The following is a 25971-nucleotide window of genomic DNA, read 5'->3' on the forward strand; positions in this document are numbered from 1 at the left end:
AACTCATATGTGTGTCAAATCTGATAAATTTCAAGTTGTACGGGGAAAATAAAAAGTCAAAAAATTATTTAATATCAAATAACAAACAATGTAAGGTGTTTTGTTGTTCATCCATATCATACATCAAAATTTTAGTGTAGTCAAAAAATGCATTGGAAGAAGTTTGAAAGGCAAGGCATGATAGCGTTAACTCTGTAGAATATACCGTCATAAAATCTACACTCATGGAATAATCAATTCTAGATATTTTCCAAGCAATCTTGAGACCATTGACACCCAATTTCAACTTCAAACCAAGTGGTCTAGCATTCCTATATGTATAGCGCCATAGATTCTAAGAAAGCATTTTTACTGTTTCGATTTTTATTGCCACTGATGACTGGGAAAGCCGGACTAACCACAGACGCCAAATCACTGGGTAGGTGTTGCCCCAGCCCAACCAAGACAGAAAAAGGTGATTGTTTCTACACGTTGACATCTTCAAGTGTTGTGCTCTTGTCAAGGGAATGCACTTAAAATATCTTTGGATGCCCTTTAAATGGTATATTAATGATATCCATTAGACCCTGTCTTTATAGTCTCCCTTACAAATGAATGTAGAAGAACAATAAAAAAGTATGATCGTTTGGTTTGAAGTTGAATTAATTATGAATCAAATATGAATTTAAATACACTGTTGGAAAAATATGTTTTCGTTTTGTTCCGATATAAACAAAATGTGTTTCGGGCACAATTTTTTTGAACACAATATATTTAAGTGCAAAAACATGAATGTATCATAAAAATAATATGTGTGAATGTAAACATTAGACCTGTCCAGGAAATGTATGAGATTTTTCAAAACTCAAATTTTTTACTGAGCACTTACAGTTTTAGAATCTCTCAACGATTGTAATAAGAACTGTGAAAAAATATTTTGAAAAACTTTTGCCAAAAAGTTGCTCAACGCGGTTGAAGTCAGGATTTTGGCAATTTTCAAAAATTTTAAAGGTATACGTATAAACAAAATTTTAAATAATTTCATCTTTGAGCTAAATGCTCAAGCAAATAATAAAAAAAATCAAAAAAGTGAAATTTATGGAGCCGTTTGCTTGCTGTAGGCTCTAGAAATCAAAAAATGCAGAAAATTTCCGCAATTTTTTCAATGCATTATATTTTTTCGAAAAAAATAAGTTAAAAATAAGTAAAAAATAAGTTAAAAGGAACTCATTGTGAAGAAAGGCAAAACTCGAATCTCCAATAATATATGTACTTCCTGCAAAATATGCTTGGAATATATGTTAGAGAAGCGATTTTTTTGAGGGTGTATAAATATGAAGTTTGTAGCCAACTGTAAACTTCAAATTTACCAATAGATTTTGACTTTAAAAGTAGTTTGGTTTCGGTTAAAAATTAGTTCAAATTTCAAGATTTTTATGAAAGTCTCGTAATACGAGGGCAGTTCGGAAACTTCTTAGCCTAGCACAAAAAGCGCTGTATAAACAGAAAAAAGTTAACTGTTTTGGAAACGTTCATCTCTGTTATGAACACACGTTAAATTTTGTTCCATCTGGCAACTCCTTTATATAGAAATAGGTGTTCAAAAAAGACGCATCCGCAAATTTTTTACATTGGAAAAATTAGAAATGCGTGCTGTCATTAAATATTTACATAAAAAAGGTTTATCGGGACAAGAAATTCATAACGATATGGTGAATGTGTTAGGTGAAAGTGCTCCTTCATATGCAACAGTAAAAAATTGGGTTGCTGAATTTAAACGTGGTCGTACAAGCATTGAAGATGAACCACGTAGTGGACGTCCAAAAACAGCAACAACAACAGAAATTGTAGCCAAAGTGCATGCTATGGTATTAAATGATCGACGAATAAAAGTGCGTGAAATTGCTAATCATCATGGGCATCTCAAATGATCGAGTCCATTTAATTTTGCATGAAGAACTATAGATGAAAAAGCTTTCTGCAAGTTGGGTGCCGCATTTGTTAACAGTCGATCAAAAACGCATAAGAATGAACATTTCTCAAGCTTGTTTGGATCGTTTTAAGCGAAATAACATAAAATGGATTTCAGGCGTCATTTCCTAACTGTTGATGAGACATGGATCCACAACTATACTCCAGAGACAAAAGAACAATCCAAACAATGGACTGAAGCTGGAGGAAGTGCCCCAAAGAAGGCAAAAACAATTCAATCGGCTGGTAAGGTTATGGCAACGGTTTTTTGGGACTTCAAAGGTATTTTATTGATTGACTATCTGCAAAAGGGTAAAACAATAAATTCAGAGTACTATTGCAACCTTTTGGATCAATTAAATGTACAAATTCGAGAAAAACGTCCTGGCTTACAACACAAAAAAATAATTTTTCATCAAAACAACGCACCAGCGCACAAGAGTGTTTTAACAATGGCTAAAATCAACGAATTAAAGTACGAGTTGCTTGACCACCAACCTTATTCTCCTGATTTAGCTCCCAGTGACTTTTACTTGTTCCCAAATCTAAAAAAAATTCCTTGCTGGCAAGCGTTTTACCTCAAATGAAGATGCAATTACAGTTGTAAACTACTATTTTGAAGACCTTGAGAAAAACTATTTTAATCAAGGGATAGAATTGCTAGAAAAGCGCTGGACTAAATGTATTGCAGTTTCAGGAGATTATATTGAAAAATAAAAATATTTTTGAAAAACTAACTATTCTCTTTCATTGATAAGAAGTTTCCGAACCGACCTCGTAATTATTATTTTTAGTTCTTTTGCAGTTCATTTGACTATTTAGCATTAGTAAAACATTTTACTTAAAGTGATGTACTCTGATATAGTTTGAAATTACATAGATTTGATCAGTTGTTCGTGGCAGTAACGAAATTTTTACTTACACATAATACAAAATGTTTTCATAGCAGTCAGTTTAATTTTATAAAAATCAATGACTTTTTTCTTAAATGGTAGTAAAAATTGGCCCTTCAACTTTATTATTTTTGTTGAAATTTTCCATAGCCCAATGAAATGTGGGTATACGTACACATAATTTCAATATGAACTAAGGCAGAAGAAATTTTTCGCACAATTCCCACAAAAAGTATGAATGAATATGAAACTACTGTATATTTAAAATGGACAATGATTTTTTCTTTACTTGTAGTTCATGTTTTCTTCTATAAGAGGATGTATTTAAAAAGTATACCAGCATTAGTTCAATTTTCGCAGGAGGTAGCTCATTCTGCCTTTTTCTCTGTGTAGCTTTGTGGTAATTTGGTCTCTTCCCAGCGAAGCCCCGTCTTGAGATCATCGACTCTTTGGTATTTTTTATATCCTCTACCATAGGATGGGGGTATATTAACTTTGTCATTCCGTTTGTAACACATCGAAACATTGCTCTAAGACCCCATAAAGTATATATATATATATTCTGGGTCGTGCTGAAATTCTGAGTCGATCTGAGCATGTCCGTCCGTTCGTCCGTCCGTCCGTCCGTCTGTTGAAATCACGCTAACTTCCGAACGAAACAAGCTATCGACTTGAATCTTGGTACAAGTAGTTGTTATTGATGTAGGTCAGATGGTAGTGCAAACGGGCAATATCGGTCCACTTTTACGTATAGCCCCCATATAAACGGACCCCCAAATTTAAGAGAAGCAAATTTCATCCAACTGAAATTTGGTACATGGTGTTGGTTTATGGTATATAACAACCATGCAAAAATTGGTCCACATCGGTCCATAATTATATATAGCCCCCATATAAACCGATCCCAAGATTTGGCTTGCGGAGCCTCTAAGAGAAGCAAATTTCCTCCGATCCGGCTGAAATTTGGTACATGGTGTCAGCATATGATGTCATATAAACCGATCCACCGATTTGGCTTGCGGAGCCTCTAATAGAAGCAAATTTTATCCGATCGGGCTGAAATTTGGTTCATGGTGTAAGTATTTGGTCTCTATCAACTATGCAAAAATTGGTCCACATCGGTTCATAATTATATATAGCCCCCATATAAAACGATCCCCAGATTTGACCTCCGGAGATTCTTGGAGGAGCTAAATTCATACGACCCGGTTGAAATTTGGTATGTGGTGTTAGTATATGATCTCTAATGACCACGGAAAAATGGGTCCACACCGGTCAATAATTATATATAGCCCTCATATAAACCGATCACCAGATTTGACCTGCGGAGCCTCTTGGAAGACCAAAATTCATTTGATTCAGTTGAAATTTGGTACGTGGTGTTAATATGTGGCCGCAAACACCAATGCAAAAATTGGTCGAAATCGGTCCATAATTATATATAGCCCCCATATAAACCGATCCCCATATTTTACATCCAGAGCCCCATGGAAGAGCAAAATTCAACCGATTCGGTTGAAATTTGGTACGTGATGTTAGTATATGGTATCCAACAACCATGTAGGAATTGGTTCATATCAGTCCATAATTATATATAGCCTCCATATAAACCGATCCCCAGATTTGACCTCCAGTGCCTTTTGGAGAAGCAAAATTCATCCGATCTGGTTGAAATTTGGTACGTGGTGGTAGTATATGATATTTAACAACCATGCCAAAAGCGGTCCATATCAGGCCATAATCATATATAACCCCCTTATAAAACGATCCCGAGATTTGGTTTTGGAGCCACTTGGAGGAGTCAGTTGAAATTTGGTACATTGTGCTAGTATATGGCCGTTAACAACCATGCCTAACTAGGTCCATATCGGTCTATAGTTATATATAGCTCTCACACTGAAAAAAAAAGCATACTCGGTTCCAAAGATTTTGTCTTTACTTTAAAAAAATTGGTATTGATTCCGAGCCAAAGAAGCGGAGAATACAAGTAAGGATACTTTTAAGTCACAATTCTCTTTTAAATTTAGGTTTTGTGTACTTGCTTCTAGGAAGCAAATTTTAATTTTTCGCTTTTTCAGCTTTTTTTCTTCATATGCTATCAAAGTCCTTTAAGAACGAGTTAACGGCAACTTTATTTTCCAAATTGGGACTCGACTTCCAGTAGAAATTATGCTATATTTGAAGTAAAAAAACTTCTTTAAAATAAAGTTTTTAAAAACCTGTCCTATATTTGAACGATTTTTTGCTTTGTAGTCAAGATGCAAAAAGACAACAAATTTAAAGACAATTTCATTAAATTTAAAGAATTTTTCTGAATTATTAAAGTCAAGTTGACCTTAGCCTATGAATTTGTTCTTTCATGTTAAGATACCCATTTTTAAGTCAAATCACTTAATTATAAGGACAATACGACTTCATTGAAAAGTTTATCGACTTTTGGACAAGGAAAATAACTTTATTGTAGAAAAATGCGTCTTCTATGTTAAGCAAAGTTTGTATTCGTATTTTAAAGACATGAAATCTTTGACCTCTCGACAATATTTTTTTCAGTGCAGATAAATCGATCCCCGATCATAAAAAATTGGTCCATATCAAGTTCATAATTGTATATATAGCCCCCATATAAGCGACCCTCCTATTTCAATTCTGGCACTCTACGTACCGTGCAAAAGTCCATATCTATTCGTAATTATTTGTAGACTTACCTATACATCCCTTTTTTGTCTAATATCCACCCATTTTTACTTCAAATCACTTAATTATAAGGACAATACGACTTCATTGAAAAGTTTATCGACTTTTGGAGAAGGAAAATAACTTTATTTTAGAGAAATGCGTCTTCTATGCTAAGCAAAATTTGTATTCGTATTTTAAAGACATGAAATCTTTGACCTCAGGACAATATTTTTTTCAGTGTAGTAGAGACAAATCCTTGGATGTATTCACTCAAAAAAAAGTGAACTCTCTATTTCACTAAAGCCAATTTAACTTTATTTTAGTTCACGGAATTATTATGTTTGGAAAAAGTTTCCTTTAGTTAAATGAACTAAAATACAAAAAAATATATACACGAAAATTATACACGAATTAAGCATAAAGATTTACTAAATTCGTATTTCTTACAAAATAATTCATTATTTCTATAAATTAGTAAATTTTACTATAAATGCGTCCATCATGAACTTCGTACGTCACTAAAGACATTCTTGTGATATCGGCTTGATGCCAGCGTTTGTTATACTATTTAGTTAACATTTTCTAAAAATTTTCAAAAATTTCTAAAATTAACCAAACGTTTTCTTCCTGGTGGATTCACTGTTTTTTCAGTGTTCCTTGAATTGTAAATTGGTCGAGGTTAAAGGTTTTAATGATCTTATCTTGTACCAAAAAAGAAAAGAAAAACTTACAATGAACTTTGATAGAATGACCTAACACGAAAATGCAAATTTCTTGAGATATTACATTTATGTAACAATTATGAAAATTTTATTTCTACAGAAAATTGTCGCAAAATTTAATTTCTATAGAAAATTGTCGCAAAATTTAATTTCTATAGAAAATTTTTTTCAAAAATTTTAATTCTATAGAAAATTTTCGCAAAATTTAATTTCTATAGAAAACTGTTTCAAAATTTTATTTCTATAAAGAAATGGCTCAAAATTGTATTTCTATAGAAAAATGTCTCAAAATGTAATTTCTATAGAAAATTTATTCAAAATTTAATTTCTATACAAAATGTTCTTAACATTTTATTTCTATATAAAATTCTTCAAAATTTTATTTCTATAGAAAATTTTCTCAAAATTTTATTTTTATAGAACATTTATTCAAAATTTTATTTCTATACAAAATGTTCTTAAAATTTTATTTCTATATAAAATTCCTCAAAATTTTATTTCTATAGAAAATTTTCTCAAAATTGTATTTTTATAGAAAATTTTCTCAAAATTTTATTTCTAAAGAAAATGTTCTTAAAATTTTATTTCTATATAAAATTCTGCAAAATTTTATTTCTATAGATTTTGTTTTCTAATTTTTTTTTTCAAAATTTTATTTCTATGCCAAATTTTCTCAAAATTCTATTTCTATAGAAAATTCCTCAAAATTTTCTTTCTAGAGAAAATTGAGGTACCTCTTCCTTAGATGATCTGAAGAAGGTGCTTCGCAGGGAATGAGCCACAACACAGAAGAATCACTTTCGCGCAGCGTGTGTGGGCTTTGTCGGCCGTTTGAAGACCATAATTTAATCCAAAGGTAACCAACTCGAACAAATCTAAACGATTCTAAAATGTATGTTATTTGCGAAAAATTGTACTTTTACAAAAAAAAAAAATACAAAAAGATGAAACAAATATAGGGTTTTACCTTGTTACATTACACATCAGCTACCTTGTACTTTATATAGTCAGAAATCGAAATGTTAATGTGTTTGAAAGGGAACGGCAAACTTTTTATACACCCAACCTATGGCGCATGGTGTTTTGTTCCTTCGATAGAAATTAACGTTATTTTTTACAAAATTCCAATTTTCATTAAGTGAGTCGGCTTTTTTTTATCGTTGGTAACCAGTTCGAAATCAATTTTCAAAATCAACTTCCATTAATACCATATGGGTTTCTACATACCAATCAAAATTGGAGCATTAAAGAATTTCAAGAAGAGTCAAAATCCATATTATAATATGGGCAGACAATGTGGAATTAATTAAGATTTTCTTTTATGATTTGGATAGAATTGAATACAATCAAAGATAAGAACACCACCATTTTCATAGCCATTATCTAATTGAAAATATTGTAGAGATGGACTTGACAGCTATAATTGTCTTTTAGGTCTTTAAGATAACTAAAGAGGGATCACTCCGACATGGAAACAAATTAATTTAGAAAACATAACCTTCTCAAACCAAAGAGCTTTACCATTTTTCTGGTATTTACTATGACAAAGTCTATACAAATTGTGATAGGGCTTTAACTCTTTCCATGTAGGACTTACGTATGCAATAAAGTGAAATCAATAAATGATGAGAAAAAAATTTCTTCATAAGTTTAGGTTTAAAAAAAAAAATAATCTTCATGAATAGAGTATAAAACCAAAAATAAAAAAATAATTTACAGATCTCTTTTGTGAGATTTTTCATTTCCTTCACTGAAAAAATATTGTCGGAAGGCCAAAGATTTCATCTCCTGAAAATACGAATACGACATTTGCTTAGCGTAGAACACATATTTCTCTAATATAAATATTCTTTATTTGTCCAAAAGTCAATAAACGCTTCAATGAAGTCGTTTTGTCCTTATTGTTGAGTGATTCGACTTAAAAATTGGAATCTTTAAAGAAAAATTAAGAAAATTTAGTCCAACAAAAGGTCGACCAAAACGACAACTCAACAATTGTGAAAAAAAATTTCAAATTAATGAAATCGCCTTCGAAACTGTTTGTATCTCTTATGTGTCAAAAAATAAGAGATTTTTTCAATACTACTTTTTTATTGAAACATATAATTTCTAATTTCAATTGAACTTAAAATTCATCGCGCACTTCTTAACGAAGGTTAGGTTAGGTGGCAGCCCGATGTATCAGGCTCACTTAGACTATTCAGTCCATTGTGTTACCACATTGGTGAACTTCTCTCTTACCACTGAGTGCTGCCCTTCTTAACGAAATATTGTGTTCAGCTCCGAAGTGCATTTTTGACTCGCAATCAACGTTTACCACTCGAGTCAGAAAATAATAACAAAATTTGGAGAAAATTTATTTCTAAAGAAAATTTTGTTAAAATTTTATTTCTATAGAAAATTTTGTAAAAATTTTGTAAACATTTTATTTTTTTTTAGAAAATTTTGTAAAAATTTTATTTCTATAGAAAATTTTGTCAAAATTTTATTTCTATAGATAATTTTGTCAAAATTTTATTTCTATAGAAAATTTTGTCAAAATTTTATTTCTATAGATAATTTTGTCAAAATTTTATTTCTATAGAAAATTTTGTCAAAATTTTATTTCTATAGAAAATTTTGTCAAAATTTTATTTCATTCGTTTTGTTTGTTATTGTTGGCTTCTCTTCAATCGTTATTGTTGTTTTTGATCTCAGCTTAAAGCCATGCATTGACTAAACTACAAGTGTAGCTTAACCAACAGAGGAAAAGTATGCTTGTCAAATTTATTTGGGCAAAGCCCTATAGACTGCAAGATGGTTGGATGTACAGCTGTTTCGGAATTACCACATTCCTCATCAGCATCCTCTACTTGCAGCAAAACTATCAACCAATTATCAGAATAAATTCGGGTAATTCACTCAACCCAAAGTGAACTACACTTGAACCTCCCGAAAAAGGGTTTGATAGTCGGCTACTGCCTAAACAAATTTGCCAGCATATCTCTTTTCCTTTGCCAAACTCAAATCATCGATTTGAATGTATTTGGCTGGGTTTGTTTTTGAGCGTGCTTCCTCTATCTTGGGAGCCACCGTGGTGCAATGGTTAGTATGCCCGCCTTGCATACACAAGGTCGTGGGTTCGATTCCTGCTACGACCGAACACCAAAAAGTTTTTCAGCGGTGGATTATCCCACCGCAGTAATGCTGGTGACATTTCTGAGGGTTTCAAAGCTTCTCTAAGTGGTTTCACTAGAATGTGGAACGCCGTTCGGACTCGGCTATAAAAAGGAGGTCCCTTGTCATTGAGCTTAACATGGAATCGGGCAGCACTCAGTGATAAGAGAGAAGTTCACCACTGTGGTATCACAATGGACTGAATAGTCTAAGTGAGCCTGATACATCGGGCTGCCACATAACCTAACCTAACCTAACCTTCCTCTATCTTCATTCGTTTTGTTTGTTATTGTTGGCTTCTCTTCAATCGTTATTGTTGTTTTTGATCTCAGCTTAAAGCCATGCATTGACTAAACTACAAGTGTAGCTTAACCAACAGAGGAAAAGTATGCTTAAGCTACACTTGTAGTTTAGTCAATGCATGGCTTTAAGCTGAGATCAAAAACAACAATAAAAACAATAAAGAAAATTTTGTTAAAATTTTATTTCTATAGACAATTTTGTAAAAATTTTATTTCTATAGAAAATTTTGTAAAAATTTGTGGTAGAATTTTACCAACTGTGGAAACCGTGTTGCGGCTGTGGTCTACATTTGCATGAAATAATCTTTAAACATTACATTAAATGGATCGATGGTACATTCAAATAACGATTTCATGCATTTTCTTTAATGAGTTTTCGAATTTAAGGCAAAACGGATAAAAACTGTAGTGTCTAGAAGCCCTAAAAATCGGGAAATCGGTCTATATAAGAGCAATACCAATCAATGGACCGATGCAAATCATATTCAACACTGGTCTTTGTGGACCTAAAACACCTCCAGATTTTCAGTAGTAAGCGGATAAAATTTGCGGTGTATAGAAGTCCAAGAAGTAAAATCGTGAGATCAATCTATATATGGGCTAGAATGTAGCCAACGTTGTGAAATTATTAGCTGCCCGCCTTGCGTACTAAAGGTCATGGGCGTAATCCCAGCTTCGAGCAACCACCAAAGAAATGTTTCAGCGGTTGACACCTCTCAATAATGCTGGTAAGATTTCTGATTATTTTGGTGACATTTCCTTTCCAAGTGGTTTCGCAATGTGGAACGTCTTTCGGACTCGGCTATAAAAGTAGGTCTCTTGCCATTGAGCTAAACATAGAAACGAGCAGAACTCAGTGATAAGAGAGAAGTTCACCACTATGATTTCACAATAGACTGAATGGTCTAAGTGAGACTGAAATTCGGCCTGCCACTATACCTAGCCTAACATAACCTATATACCGATATACCCCATACTCGGCGCAGCTATTTGAGGACTTACAACACCTCTAAGTTTCCAATTTAAGGTGAGTTTCAGGAAAATCTTATAACAATTACGGCGTTTAGGTTCTCAACACAGAAAAAATTTTCACGGAAATTTTTCCAATAAAAATCTTAATTGAATTTTTAAAACTATTCAATTAAAAATTTAATTGATTCAACAATTTTTTAACTGAAACAAAAATCAATCACACAAATAATAGTATCATCTAATTGTTTAATCATTCTGTGATTGAAGACATTTCAATTAAAAAATTAATTGGTTCAATTAATTTCGTGATTGAATCAGAAAAAAAATTTTTTGTGTGAACGCTAATACCAAACGTTGTCCTTATAACACGCAAAAACATTGAACCCAGCAGAAAAGTGAATTTTGGTTAATTTTAGAAAAATTTAACTAAACTGTATTACAAACGCAGATGTCACGACGATTTCACAAAAATAAGTAAATATTTTGCGACCAATTCAAGAAAATCTATTAGACATAAATAATTTTTGTCACTTACTTATTAAGGAAAATTTCAAAGTTTGAAGGAAAAAACTTGAGTTCAAAATTGCAAAAATGTCTTTATGGTACATAAGAAGTTCATGATGGGTAAAATTTACAAATTTTAAGAAATTCTGAAGTATTTTGTGGGACACACGTATTAAGAAAATGTTTATGTTTCATTTGTGTATAATTTCCCCCCCCCCCCCTTAATTTAACTAACGCACATAGAAAAAGTTATTAATAATACCATGAACTAAAATAGAATAGAATTAGTGCCATATAGGGTTCACTTTTTTTAATTGAAGCTTTATGCAAAATTTCTCTTCTGAAGATGTCTTTATTATTAACAACAAGTATATACAGCAGTAAGTTCGGCCGGGCCGAATCTTAATTACCCGCCACCATACATCAAATATTATAGTTTCCTTTCAAATTTCAGGCGGGTTTGATGAGAGATATTCTCCCAAGCAGAGCAGTTCAACCAGTACACTTCCCGCAAATAAATTTAAAGATTTTACCTATGACGACTATATCAGATTCTGGATTTATAAGAACCAATTTTGTTCTTGATTGAATCAGAAAAAAAAAATTCTTCATGGTCGTAAAATACCAAATTTGATAAAAACCACGGTTTCTATAAGCCCAAGACCCAGAATCGGGAAGTCGGGTTATATGGGGACTATATCAAAACCTGGACCGATATAGCCCATCTTCGAACTTAACCTGCCTGCAAACAAAAGACGAGTTTGTGCAAAATTTCAGTACGATTGCATCATTACTGAAGACTCTAGCGTGATTACAACAGACAGACGGACATGATTAAATCGTCTTAGAGTTTCTCCATGATCAAGAATATATATACTTTATATAGTCGGAAATGGATATTTCGATGTATTACAAACGGAATGACAAACTTATTTTACCCCCGTCACCATTCTATGGTGGTGTGTATAAAAATACTCCATCAAAGATAATCTTGGTAACTGATAAAATTCTTTGTATCAACAATGAATAATCTTCCGAATCATATTAACCATAAATGAGTCACATTTGGCGGCTTACGGTACGAGTATACATAGTTGCTTTCTCAGTTTAATGAAAGCATTTCTGGCTTTTTATCATCTTCATACCAAGATTCATTTTTTGCCACAGCTTTGGAAATACACGTGATGCAGTATCGTATTTAAATATGTATATTTATACAGGAAATTTATTTCATAATTTGTTTGTAATAATAAAAATAAATGAGAATAAATAAAAACCACTGATATGAATGGAATCATACTTCAATGGTAGCCGATAAGAGCTCATTGAAAGCAATGAGTTAAATTGCAAATCTATTTTTGTAAACAGATATTTTTGAGCTGATTGCCTTTTTTGTGACAATTAAAGCAAGGTGGTATTTTAAGCATGAGTCGTCAAGATATATTGAAAATTGAGATATTGTGTTAAATTTAAAAGTGAGTTTTTTAATTCTCAAACAATTGAGTTTGAAAGCTTTTTTACTTTGTAGTTAAGATGCAACAAAAAGACGATTTCATTATATTTGAAGAATTTTTTAAAATTATTAAAGCCAAGTTGACTTTCACACAAAAAATATCAGTTAATTTGATTGTCAATTCAATTAAAATTATGTTTAAATTTGAGCTAACAACGTAATTTGTAAATACAATTACGATTTTAGTCATTTTAGCAAACATTTTTTTTATATCAACAAACATTTTGTTATATCAACAAAAATTTTGTTGAACTTAAAAATTTTCTGTAACAACAATTTATTGTTAGCTCAAAAATTATAATATTATTTTTTGTGTTAGTCAAACAAAATTTTCTTTCAATTTAGGATACCAAATTTTAATTCGAATCACTTAACTATAAGGATAAGACGACTTCATTGAAAGGTTTATCGACTTTTGGACAATGACAACAACTTTATATCGGAGAAATGTGTCTTCTATGCTAAACAAAATTCGCATTTGTATTTCAAGGACATGAAATCTTTAGCGTCACAACAATATTTTTATACCCTCCACCATTGGATGGGGGTATATTAACTTTGTCATTCCGTTTGTAACACATCGAAATATTGCTCTAAGACCCCATAAAGTATATATATTCTGGGTCGTGGTGAAATTCTGAGTCGATCTAAGCATGTCCGTCCGTCCGTCTGTTGAATTCACGCTAACTTCCGAACGAAACAAGCTATTGACTTCAAACTTGGCACAAGTAGTTGTTATTGATGTAGGTCGGATGGTATTGCAAATGGGCCATATCGGTCCACTTTTACTTATAGCCCCCATATGAACGGACCCCAAGATTTGGCTTGTGGAGCCTATAAGAGTAGCATATTTCATCCGACCTGGCTGAAATTTGGTACACGGTGTAAGTATATGGTCTAACAACCATGTAAAAATTGGTCTATATCGGTCCATAATTATATATAGCCCCCATATAAACCGATCCCCAGATTTGGTTTACGGATCCTCTAAGAGCAGCAAATATCATCCGATCCGGCTGAGATTTGGTACATGGTATTAGTATATGGTCTCTAAGAACCATGCAAAAATTGGTCCATATCAGTCCATAATTATATATAGCCCCCATATAAACTAGATCCCCAGATTTGAACTCTGGACCCTCTTAGAGGAGCAAAATTCATCCGATCCGGTTGAAATTTGGTGCGTGACATTAGTATATGGTATCTAACAACCATGCAAAAATTGGTCCATATCGGTCCATAATTATATATAGCCCCCATATAAACCGATCCCCAGATTCGACCTCCGGAGCCTCTTGCAGGAGCAAAATTTATCCGATCCGGTTGAAATTTGGTACGTGGTGCTGGTATATGGTCTCTAACAACCATGCAAGAATTGGTCAACATCGGTCCATAATTATATATAGCCCCCATATAAACCGATCCCCAGATTTGTCCTCGGAGCCTCTTGGAGGAGCAAAATTCATCCGATCCGGTTGAAATTTGGAACGTGGTGTTGTCTGTGGTCTCTAACAAATACGCAAGAATTGGTCCATATCGGTCCATAATTATATATAGCCCCCATATAAATCGATCCCCAAATTTGACCTCCGGAACCTCTTGGAAGAGCAAAATTCATCCGATTCGGTTGAAATTTGGTACGTGGTGTTAGTATATGGCCGCTAATAACCATGCCAAAATTGGTCTATATAGGTCTATAGTTATATGTAGCCGACCCCCAATCATACAAAAATTGGTCCATATCGGTTCATAATAATGGTTGCCACTCGAGCCAAAAATAATCTATTAAATTTTATTTCTATAGAAAAATTTGTCAAAATTTTATTTTTATGGAAAATTTTGTCAGATTTTATTTCTATAGAAACTTTTGGCAACATTTTATTTCTATAGAAAATTTTGGCAAAATTTTATTTCTATAGAAAATTTTTTCAAAATTTTAATTTAATTTAGTATGTGGTCTCTAACAAACACGCAAGAATTGGTCCATATCGGTCCATAATTATATATAGCCCCCATATAAATCGATCCCCAGATTTGACCTCCGGAACCTCTTGGAGGAGCAAAATTCATCCGATTCGGTTGAAATTTGGTACGTGGTGTTAGTATATGGCCGCTAATAACCATGCCAAAATTGGTCTATATAGGTCTATAGTTATATGTAGCCGACCCCCAATCATACAAAAATTGGTCCATATCGGTTCATAATAATGGTTGCCACTCGAGCCAAAAATAATCTATTAAATTTTATTTCTATAGAAAAATTTGTCAAAAATTTTATTTTTATGGAAAATTTTGTCAAATTTTATTTCTATAGAAACTTTTGGCAACATTTTATTTCTATAGAAAATTTTGGAAAATTTTTATTTCTATAGAAAATTTTGTCAAAATTTTAATTCTATAGAGAATGTTGTCAAAATTTTTATTCTATTAAAAATTTTGTCAAAATTTTATTTCTAAAGAAAATTTTATTTCTATAGAAAATTTTGACAAAATTTAATTTCTATAGAAAATTTTGTTAAAATTTTATTTCTATAGAACATTTTGTTAAAATTTTATTTCTATAGAAAATTTTGTTAAAATTTTATTTCTATAGAAAATTTTGTCCAAATTTTACTTCTATAGAAAATGTTGCCAAAATTTTATTTTGTCAAAATTTTATTTCTATAGAAACTTTTATCAAAATGTTATTTCTATAGAAAATTTTGTCAAACTTAATTATATACGTATTTAATCCGCCTTTTTTTGGTTTAACATATGGACTACCTTGCAATTTAGAAGACGGTGTTAGGAAGTTTTAAGATACCTTGCCATCGGCAAGTGATACCGCAACTCAAGTAATTCGATTGTGGATGACAGTCTTCAGTAGAAGTTTCTACGCAATCCATGGTGGAGGGTACATAAGCTTCGGCCTGGCCGAACTTACGGCCGTATATACTTGTTTTTTTTTCAGTATTAGTCCCCATAGCTACGCCATGGCCCACATCCTTTGGTGGAGGGTATAAAAAGAGTAGAAAAATTCGTATACTGGTATCAACAAATGTTGAAGAAAACAGAAAGAATTTCGGAGAATACTCTCAGAAAATAAAAGCTTTTTTCAACATACCCACAGATAAACAATTATGATAAACACAGCTGAGAGTGGTTGGCATTCATGTTTGCAATTGGAATGAAATAGGGAATCAAAACAAATGAAACAGCATTAAGCAAAATCAGTACGAATCTACTTTCTACCTATGCCCTTGCTTGCTTGGTTGCAATGATTCAGAGAAACGCATAAAACATAATCAATTTGGCTGTCTCTATAATAGAAGGCATCAACAAAATGGGGTTTAGTCATCTGCCCCAAATGTCTTTGGGAAATAGATTTTTGAAAGTGTCTTTGCATGAGATTTCGTTAATGACAAAATCTTGGTCATATTAATAAACGAACAGAGTTGCCATACATCCACTAAATAAATGCGTAATTGCCGTCGTTTGTATACAAAGAATACAAACTCCAAACTTCCATAGTAATATTCACCCTCTACTATTGTTGACACAGAGGTTTATTGATTTTACATTTGTTGAATTTATGGTCATAAATCATTTGAGGTTAACTTAACTTAAAACTGATTTGCTGGCTGGTTTTACATTTAGCACCCACAGCAATTTTAAATGTATAAGTTTTACCTGATTGTTTACAGGCTAGTTTTTTTTAGCTCATTTTACGTTATTGTCAGTTCATTAGCATTGTTTAAGTTCAAATTCGTAAGGTCAAAATTTATTCGTTAGATGGGGACTTAAAATCTTGTAAAATGACAATTTCCCCCTCGCTAGAAAATGTACCCTAAGCTCTGGATGCAGCTCTGTGCTTTCAGCACAATTCGTTACATTTTTCTAACGAGTCGCGCCATTACCGTCTTGCGGCGTCTAACTTTTGTTATTATTCGTTACTGGATTACGTCCGTCCAACGATTGTTTTGTAAAAGGTAAATTAATCTCCCAAAAAATTCAATAAAATTACGTTTTATTGAAACATTATTGAAAAGAAAAACTAAATCCTTGTGTTTTTATTTATTTTATTTCTCGGTGCTACGCATTCATTGGTCCAATCGAGCCGGATACTTGCTTACAGCAATTAATAAAGGATTTTGTTTTGTCTTTTTTTCAAAGGAAAGTGCTGATATTGTGAAGCAACAACAAAAAAGCAGCCACTTTGCAGCCATATTTGTGGAAGATTTCATTTGAAAAATTATTTAAATAATTATTTATCAACACACAGGTGCGTATGTCAGTGTTTTATTAAAATAATTGAGCAAATCGCGAGTGTTTTTAAATTTAAACCGCGGTCGTTTTACAACATCGATACAATTATTTCGTTTTGCCGACGGCAAATTGCATTTCAAAAAACACACATTCGTTGCTACATACGTACGTACATTTCTTTCGTTTGTTTAATTTCGTTTTGTTAAATGATATTCAAGTGAAAGAATAATCAAAATAAAAAGTGAAAAATCTATTGTATATATTGGTGTTGTGTGGTGAATTTAAACGTTGACAGTGCTTATTTACTTCAAAACATTATTTGCAATTACGTTGCCTTTAACTTGAAGTAAATAAAACAATAACAAAATACACGCAGACTCTAAAGGCTCTGTTGGTCGTATTACTATTGTAAACAAACATCAATCGTCACTGCAGTCAACGTTTGAATTACATACCTACGTATGATCAGTGATACACACACGTATATACATACATATTTTTTTTGAGCTGTGTTTCTTTGGTTTATTTGTTAACCCTCACGGGGCCGCGAGTCGTAAATATTTTGAAGAAAATTATAAAAATTTTTGAAATTGAGTTTTTTGGGTTATCGTGTTGTATGACCCATTAGCGTTACGCGCATTAGTAAAAATTATCGTTTTGGTCACTGTGCACCCTACAGGCGGTCCGGTACGATCGTATAATTTTTATTTTATCGTATATATTACGTATATATATTTTTATTTCTATATTTTTTATTATTTGTGATTTTGAATTTTTTTTGGGGAGATTATCTGGCGTGGAAGTGTAGAGGTGTATTTTACAGTCCGTGCACCCTACATTTGGTCTTACAGACATTTTTTTATAATTTCTTATAATTTGTTGAATTTTTTGATCATCTGGATTTCGTGTGTGAAGTTTTGATACAGCGGCAGTATTCTTCGATACACTGAGCGTAATTTTCGTAAATTCATTCATACACTGAGAGAATTAGTTCGAAGATTTTAGTAGAATTTTGAGATTTTTTGAATTCAACTTGAATAATTTGCCTATTTTTTGTACAAGGGGAAAATATGTTGTGATTCGGTACACTGAACGAAAATTAATTGTTTCTACACTGAGAGAAAAATAGTCCAATAGTTTACAAATTGTTTGAAATTTTAGATTTTAAGTTTTGAAGTGGTTGTTTTACGAACAATTGTTTACACTTCAAGAAATTTTGTGGTAATTTCGGTGCAGTGTGAGAATTTGATACACTGAAAGAAAAATTTTGTAAATTTTTGTTTTTGCATTTTTGGGCATTTTGTGCAAATTTATTGATTTTTCGGCCAGTTTTCGCTGTCGATAAGTGCGTGTTCACATACTTTACGAGTTTTTGTGAATTTTTGTGACGCTAAATTATTTTCAATATGCCAGTTAATACATTCGCGCGATTCATTAGAGCCGCTGATGCGGTTGTGAAGTTTGGGACACGGGTTAGCTCTTTGAAGGAGGAGAATTTAGATGTTTATTCTCTAAGGGCTCAGGTCGAAGAGGCGAAATCACTCTGGGAGAGAGTGAAAGAGAGGTATGAGGAGTGTTTAGACGATCTTCAGGAGGATTCAGATAAGGGAAAGGTAGAATCTGCTGACGGCAAGTATGAGGCAACTTATGATGCCTATATTCGTATTATTTCCTCTATCGAAAGGAAGATAGACGGTCTAAAAGCCGTTCCTAGGGCGTCAACTCCTATACAGCAGGCCGATGTGGCGGATATTTCTGCTCGTTCTGGTAATGTGGATGTATCGGGAAATTCTCTTTTGTTAGGTGTTGACCATGGTGCGGTCCATAGTTTGGCTTTACCACCATGCGATATTGAGGTTTTCGATGGTGACTTTCAGTCTTGGCCAACATTTAGGGATTTGTTTACTGCTGTTTATGTAAAAAATTCCCGTCTGAGTGATATTGAGCGCTTGTGTCATTTGCTCAAAAAGACTAGTGGCGACGCCCGTGAAGTTGTAAGAAGATTTCCTCTCACTGATAGGAGTTTCGAGTTAGCTTGGAGGACGTTAAAGGAAACTTATGACAACTTGAGAATTTTAGTCAGCAATCAGTTGAAGCTTCTTTTTGACCTTCCGGTCTTAGACACCGAGACATGTTCTGGGTTGAAGAACTTGCAGCGTGGTATAAATGCATGTATTTCGGCGATGGCTGTGAATAACGTTCCTACGAACGATTGGGATCCGATTTTGATATATTTGTGTGTGCAACGTCTACCGAAGAATAGTGTTACTTTGTGGGAACAGGGTATAAGTGATAAGTCTGCGTTGTCGTCTTGGGTGGACATGGATCGTTTTCTTACGGAAAGGATTCAGACACTCACGTGTCTCCGCGATTTGAAGGGTATCGATGCTTCGAAGAAAACTGATGGCAGGAAACTGCGAACGCATTTTACGAATGCAGCTCCGAAATCTTCGCCATCTAGGTCGCGTAATTCGCAATACACTTCTCATTCTCCTAGAGATTCCGTCGATAAGATGTGTGTTCTTTGTCCACGACAAAGCCATCATCTTCGTGTTTGTCCGAGATTTAGGAATCTTTCTGTGAATGATCGGTTGACTGCTGTGAAACGGTACCGCTGTTGTTTCAATTGTCTATCTCGTAGACATGACGTTAACAACTGTGCTACATCTCGCAGTTGTGAGAAGTGTCAAGGAAGGCATCATACTTTGCTTCATCGAGATTCTTGCCATTCTACGAATGTGGCGACTACGTCCTCGACAGTTTCGGCCGCTCGTCCTACGGATTCTAGCGGTTTGATTGACCCGCAGCCTTCCACTTCGTCTGGAATCGTGTCTGGTACTTCGGCCAGGCAAGTGTTTCATGTTTCCCAGAACAGGTCGGTACTATTAGGGACGGCTATGGTGAACATCGTTCATCAGGGTATGACGTACCCAGCTCGGGCTCTTATTGACCCAGCATCGGAAGCCTCCTTTATTACCGAAAATATGCAAAAGTTGCTTAGAATTTCGACAACGAGTGCGGTGTCTTCAATATCAGGCGTGAATCAATCGGTTTCGATAACTTCTCGCGGTATTTGCCCTCTGAGTATAGGGTCACCAATAGATGAATCGGTCTTGGTAGAGGCGACTGCGTTGGTCCTGCCTAAGATTTCTGGGAATTTACCGTCTTTCCAAGTGAGTCGGAATTATATGTCACGTTTGCCAAATTTGCGTTTGGCTGATCCTAATCTGTTCGATAGCCGTCCGGTTGATTTATTGTTGGGGGCAGACGTGTATCCCAGAATTATATTACAGGGGGTTCGCTCCGGCATTTTAGGTTCGTTGATTGCTCAACAGACAGTCTTCGGTTGGCTCATTACTGGTTCAATTCCCACTTCCAGTGTGACAGTTTTTTCAACGACTGTAGAATTTATGGAGGAAGATGGTCTTGACAAGACTCTTCTTCGCTTTTGGGAATTAGAGGACTTACCAAGACGGGCAATTTGTTCTCCCGCAGATAAATTTTGTGAGGAAAATTTTAAGAATACCACATATAGGGATTCCGATGGAAGATACGTAGTGACTCTTCCGATAAAACCCGAATTAAAGGGACAAGTCTTGCTTGGACATTCGCGGACAAGTTGTTTGAAGCAGTTTATTGGTGGTGAGGCTTCGCTTTTACGAAAGCCTGAAACAAAATTAATGTATGACGGGGTGATTAAAGAATATTTGGACTTGCAACATATGAGACCAGTGTCGTCGACTTCTCCTGCAGATCAAACTGTGTGTTATTTGCCACACCACCCGGTAATCAATCCGGACAAATTGACGTCCAAACTTCGAGTTGTCTTTAATGCTTCGCATAAGACCTCAAATGGTAAAAGTCTGAACGACATTCTTTATGTGGGACCCACATTACAATTGGAATTGGTTCATTTGATTTTGAGGTGGAGATTTTTCAGATATGTTTTTAATTGCGACATCACACAGATGTACCGCCAAATTAGGGTAAATTCGGCCCATACTTCTCTGCAGCGAATTGTCTTTAGGGACTCCCCACAAAAAGATGTACAAGACTATGAGCTGCAGACCGTGACATTTGGAGTGAATTGTGCTCCCTATTTAGCCATACGGACGTTATTGCAATTGGCCGATGACTCCGAAGATGAATATCCCCACGCGGCACATATTCTACGAAGGTGCATGTACGTGGATGATGTTTTGACAGGGTACCATAACGTGGATACTGCTGTTGAATCTAGGGATCAATTGATTAGGGTATTATCATCGGCAAAGTTCGAACTGAGGAAGTGGACTTCTAATGAGCTAGCCATTTTGGAATCGCTTCCGGCTGACCATTTGGTTGACGCCAAATTACTGGCATTTGTTGAGGCCAGTAGTTCGAAACCGTTGGGTATTAGGTGGAATGCGCAGTTGGACTTATTTTATTTTGAGATGAAACCGATTGAGCGAAAATCTCGGTTTACGAAGAGAGAGGTTTTATCGGCTATAGCTAGGCTATTTGACCCTGTTGGCTGGCTGGGGCCAGTTATTATAGTGGCGAAGATAATTATGCAACAGGTTTGGTTGGATAAGATAGGATGGGACGAGTCTCTTCCGTTACAAACTGAGCGACAATGGCGAAAGTTTGTCGAGACCTATCAGGATGTGAATCACGTTCTTATTCCTCGATGGGTCAATTACTCCACAGACTGTGAGGTAGAATTACATGTTTTTTCCGACGCCTCGGAAAAAGCATACGCGGGGGTAGTATATGTTCGTGTGGTTACGCCGCAGGGACATATCTTCACCCATTTGCTATCTTGTAAGACTAAGGTAGCCCCCATCAAATCTATATCTTTGCCACGTTTGGAGCTTTGTGGGGCAGTTTTGGCCTCAGAACTTTACAAGTCTATAGCCAGGGAGTTAGATATTGAATTTCGACGTGTTTATTGTTGGACGGATTCTACGATCGTCCGCTCTTGGCTTCGAAAGACGCCATCTACGTGGTCTACTTTCGTTGCGAATCGCGTATGTAGGATTCAGGAGAATACTGGGGGACAGAATTGGTACCATGTTCGCTCTGAGGACAATCCGGCCGACTTGGGAAGTCACGGAGTGTCGCCTGCAGAGTTGGCGGTTTCGTCGCTTTGGTGGCATGGACCAGAGTGGCTCTGCTCAGATAGTTCTCAGTGGGATATAAATGATTTCACCCCTCTTGAGACTGACGTTGAGGTACGGGCGGTCAGGACTCACGCATCATTTTTTACGAACTACGAGGACATTTTAGAGAGGTTTTCTTCGTTAGATAGGGCTCTACGAGTCATCGCATATATATTTAGGTTTTATCACAGGACCCATTATTCACATGCTAGTCGAAATGTGTATCACGGCACGACGTTGACGGCAACCGAATTAAAGGCAGTGAGATTACGTCTAGCTGTTCTTTCTCAAAGGGCTCATTATCCAGATGAGTACTATTGTTTGAGGGAAAAGAAACCGTTAGGTTCCAGGAGCTCGTTGTTGTCATTGAATCCATTCCTGGATGAGGAGGGGGTTATGAGGTTGAATGGTCGTTTGAGTAGGTGTCCTACCCTGTCGTATAGTGAGCGACATCCAATTATAGTGCCGTATAATAGTAGATTCGTTAGGTTACTAGTGAAATATGTTCACGACATATCTATTCACGGAGGGAACCAGTTGGTTCTACGTCTTATTCGGATTGAGTATTGGATTCCTCGTTTAACATCTTTGATTAGATCGACTATTAACCGGTGTAAACGGTGTCTGTTGGATAGGAAGAAGTCTTGTACGCAGATCATGGCGGCTCTCCCACCGGAGAGAACTGTACTTACCAGACCGTTTACTACGACTGGCGTTGATTTTGCGGGGCCTTTCGAAATTAAGTCATTTATAGGGCGCGCATGTAAGATAACAAAGGGTTATGTTTGCGTTTTTGTATGCTTTTCGACGAAGGCCATACACTTGGAAGCCACATCAGACTTGTCTACGACAACGTTTCTGGCCGCTTTTCACAGATTTATATCTCGACGCGGTTGTCCCAAGACCATTTTTTCGGATAATGGTACAAATTTTGTAGGCGCTTCACGCGAAATGGAAAAGGATTTGAGATGTGTTTTTAAAGAAGGACGTGATAAGGTGTGTTCCGCATACCAGTTTCAGCAGCTTTCCTGGCAGTTTATCCCTGCCGGGGCGCCACATATGGGTGGTCTCTGGGAAGCTGCTGTCAAAAGCTTCAAGACGCATTTTAGGAAGCATGCATCAGGATTCAAATTTACATTTGAAGAGTTTTCGACTGTTCTTTCGAGAATTGAGGCTTGTTTAAATTCTAGGCCGTTGTGCCCAATGAGTGAACGTTCTCAAGAATTGGTAGCACTTACGCCTGGCCATTTTTTGGTAGGATCTCCGATCTTGGCGCCTCCTGAACAGTTAGAGGAGGAATCACCACTTCATTTGGTACATCGATTTAGGAAAATGAAGGCGCTGTCGCAACAGTTCTGCTTACGGTGGAAAGAGGAATATTTGAAAAGCTTACAGAAAAGATATAAATGGAAATTTCCGCAGCGTGATATCGAAGTAGGGGACTTGGTAGTAATTCGTGATGAGCAATTGCCTCCTACATCGTGGAAGTTAGGTCGTGTGGATGACGTCCACCCGGGATCTGACGATCGCGTTAGAGTTGCTGACGTGAGAACGGCAAACGGTGTTGTAAGACGACCGGTGGTAAAATTGGTCATACTGACCGAATAGTTTTCGATCGTTCATATAGTAAGCGTCATCTTTCTTTTCGCAGTACAATGGAAAATATGAGGGAAATTGTTAAGACTCTCCCTGACTACGAGGATGACGTCCCGATGTCCGATGAGGAAAAAGAGATTTTAGAAAATAATGTTGCACCGGTTCTCCGCGAGCCGTTACCAGCCATCGAGCAGGTCCCTGACGTCGGGATGACCCCAGTCGTCGCCTCTTCACAAGGGGTAGTACCGACGCAGAAAGTTGTCCCTCCGTCGGGGGCTGATACGGCTCCTGCTGACGTATCCGCAACCAACGTAGCCAAACCATCGTCATCCCCTACGGGGACTGCCCAAAAGAATTCAGGTGTGAATAAAAGAGGGCACTCGAATGTCTGTGTGTTGTGTATGCGAAGTCACAATCTACGGTCGTGTCACAAATTTTTGAACATGCGTTTGGAGCAACGATTGCGCACTGTAGTGTTGCATCGGGTATGTTCAAACTGTCTGGGCAGGTCTCACATGCGATCGACCTGCAATAGTCGCGAGAGGTGCCGCGAATGTGGAGATAGCCACCATACGCTGCTACATTCATTTGACCAGCAACAACGTCCTTCCGCTCAAACCTTGTCGAAGAGAAAGTCCAAGTCAAGTTCGTCCGTTAACTCGTCCGCGTACTGTATCACGAATACCGCTCCCCTATCTGATCCGATGTTGGTTCTACAACCAACCGTCACGCTTGGTCCCACTATAGTCCTCTTGCTTGTCTTGTCCGATCGTCGAATTCCTGTCCGAGCTGTCCTCGACCCGTGTGCGGGGTACAGTATGATTTGTAGCAGTTTAGCTCTCAGCCTACGGCTTGTCTCAGCGATGACGTCGCAAGACGCATTTTGTCCGCTTGTTGCTGTCTCCCGACACAATGCAGAAAGTAAATTGGTTTTTTCTGCCCGGGTAACAGACCTGACCCGTGTTGTCACCCCATCGTCGTCGGCTCCAGATACGATACGGGAACATTTCGAGTGTCTCCAGCTGGCCGACCCAAGGTTTTACCGTCCTTCCGGGGTGGGGTTGGTTCTAGGGCCCGATGTCTACGCACGGGTTCTAAAGACACAAATATTTTCGAGTCCGGGATTCCCCTTGGCGCAGCTGACGATATTCGGCTGGATAGTGTCAGGTCAATGCCAACCATAAGTGTCGTAGGTCATCCTGGCCAATAACCCAGACACTGCAGACCCTCCGGGTCAACGGCTCTACGAGCATTTAGTTAAGAATTCATGAAGTTTGAAAAAAATTTAAAGAACTAATAAAAAAAAAATTGCTCAATTTGAAAATGAAACTGACATCGCATTTTATATTTATTTTGATATTAAAATATTGTATGTAATGTCTATGTATTAATGAATTTCAATTACAACATACCTGGATGTTGCAAGGCGGGCGGAATGTTTAAGTTCAAATTCGTAAGGTCAAAATTTATTCGTTAGATGGGGACTTAAAATCTTGTAAAATGACAATTTCCCCCTCGCTAGAAAATGTACCCTAAGCTCTGGATGCAGCTCTGTGCTTTCAGCACAATTCGTTACATTTTTCTAACGAGTCGCGCCATTACCGTCTTGCGGCGTCTAACTTTTGTTATTATTCGTTACTGGATTACGTCCGTCCAACGATTGTTTTGTAAAAGGTAAATTAATCTCCCAAAAAATTCAATAAAATTACGTTTTATTGAAACATTATTGAAAAGAAAAACTAAATCCTTGTGTTTTTATTTATTTTATTTCTCGGTGCTACGCATTCAAGCATTATGACTTACAAAAATAATAAAAACCATTAAAACATTTAGACACTCACCCAGGGTACTTCATAACCATTTTGTGACAATGTAGTCATTGGTATGATACCATACCAATACTTTCTTTACAATTCGTACCAATATGCAAATTTAATTGCACTTAAGTCAGCGAGTTGAGCATATAGCATACAGTGGTGGACAAAATCGTGTGTACTAATAAAAATTCAAGTCTTATTATACCCTTCACAACTACTGTGGTACAGGGTATAATAAGTTTGTGCATTTGTATGTAACGCCAAGAAGGAAAAGTCTGAGACCCATCGTTTAGTATACCGATCGTCTTAGAATTAAATTCTGAGTCGATTTAGCGATGTCCGTCTGTCTGTCTGTCCGTCTGTCTGTCTGTTGATGTATTTTTGTGTGCAAAGTACAGCTCGCAGTTTTAGTCTGATTGTTCTAAAATTTGGTATAGGGTCCTGTTTCGGCTCAAAGACGATCCCTATTAATTTTGGAAAAAAT

General features: G+C 35.8%; 2 protein-coding genes across 3 annotated transcripts in view; one reads left to right on the top strand and one right to left on the bottom strand.

Moving 5' to 3' along the window:
• Positions 1-25971, bottom strand: part of wun (wunen) — a 251138-nt gene that overhangs the window by 89914 nt on the left and 135253 nt on the right. The gene's annotated exons all lie outside the window — the stretch shown is intronic.
• LOC142238636 (uncharacterized) lies at positions 16426-24997 on the top strand. The gene is made up of 2 exons (XM_075310327.1): positions 16426-16949; positions 23726-24997. The coding sequence occupies exon 2, from the start codon at positions 23730-23732 to the stop codon at positions 24852-24854; it is 1125 nt and encodes a 374-aa protein (XP_075166442.1). The 5' UTR covers positions 16426-16949; positions 23726-23729; the 3' UTR covers positions 24855-24997.

This window comes from Haematobia irritans, chromosome 5, assembly GCF_050003625.1.
Source record: "Haematobia irritans isolate KBUSLIRL chromosome 5, ASM5000362v1, whole genome shotgun sequence".
Classification (NCBI taxonomy): Eukaryota; Metazoa; Arthropoda; class Insecta; order Diptera; family Muscidae; genus Haematobia; species Haematobia irritans.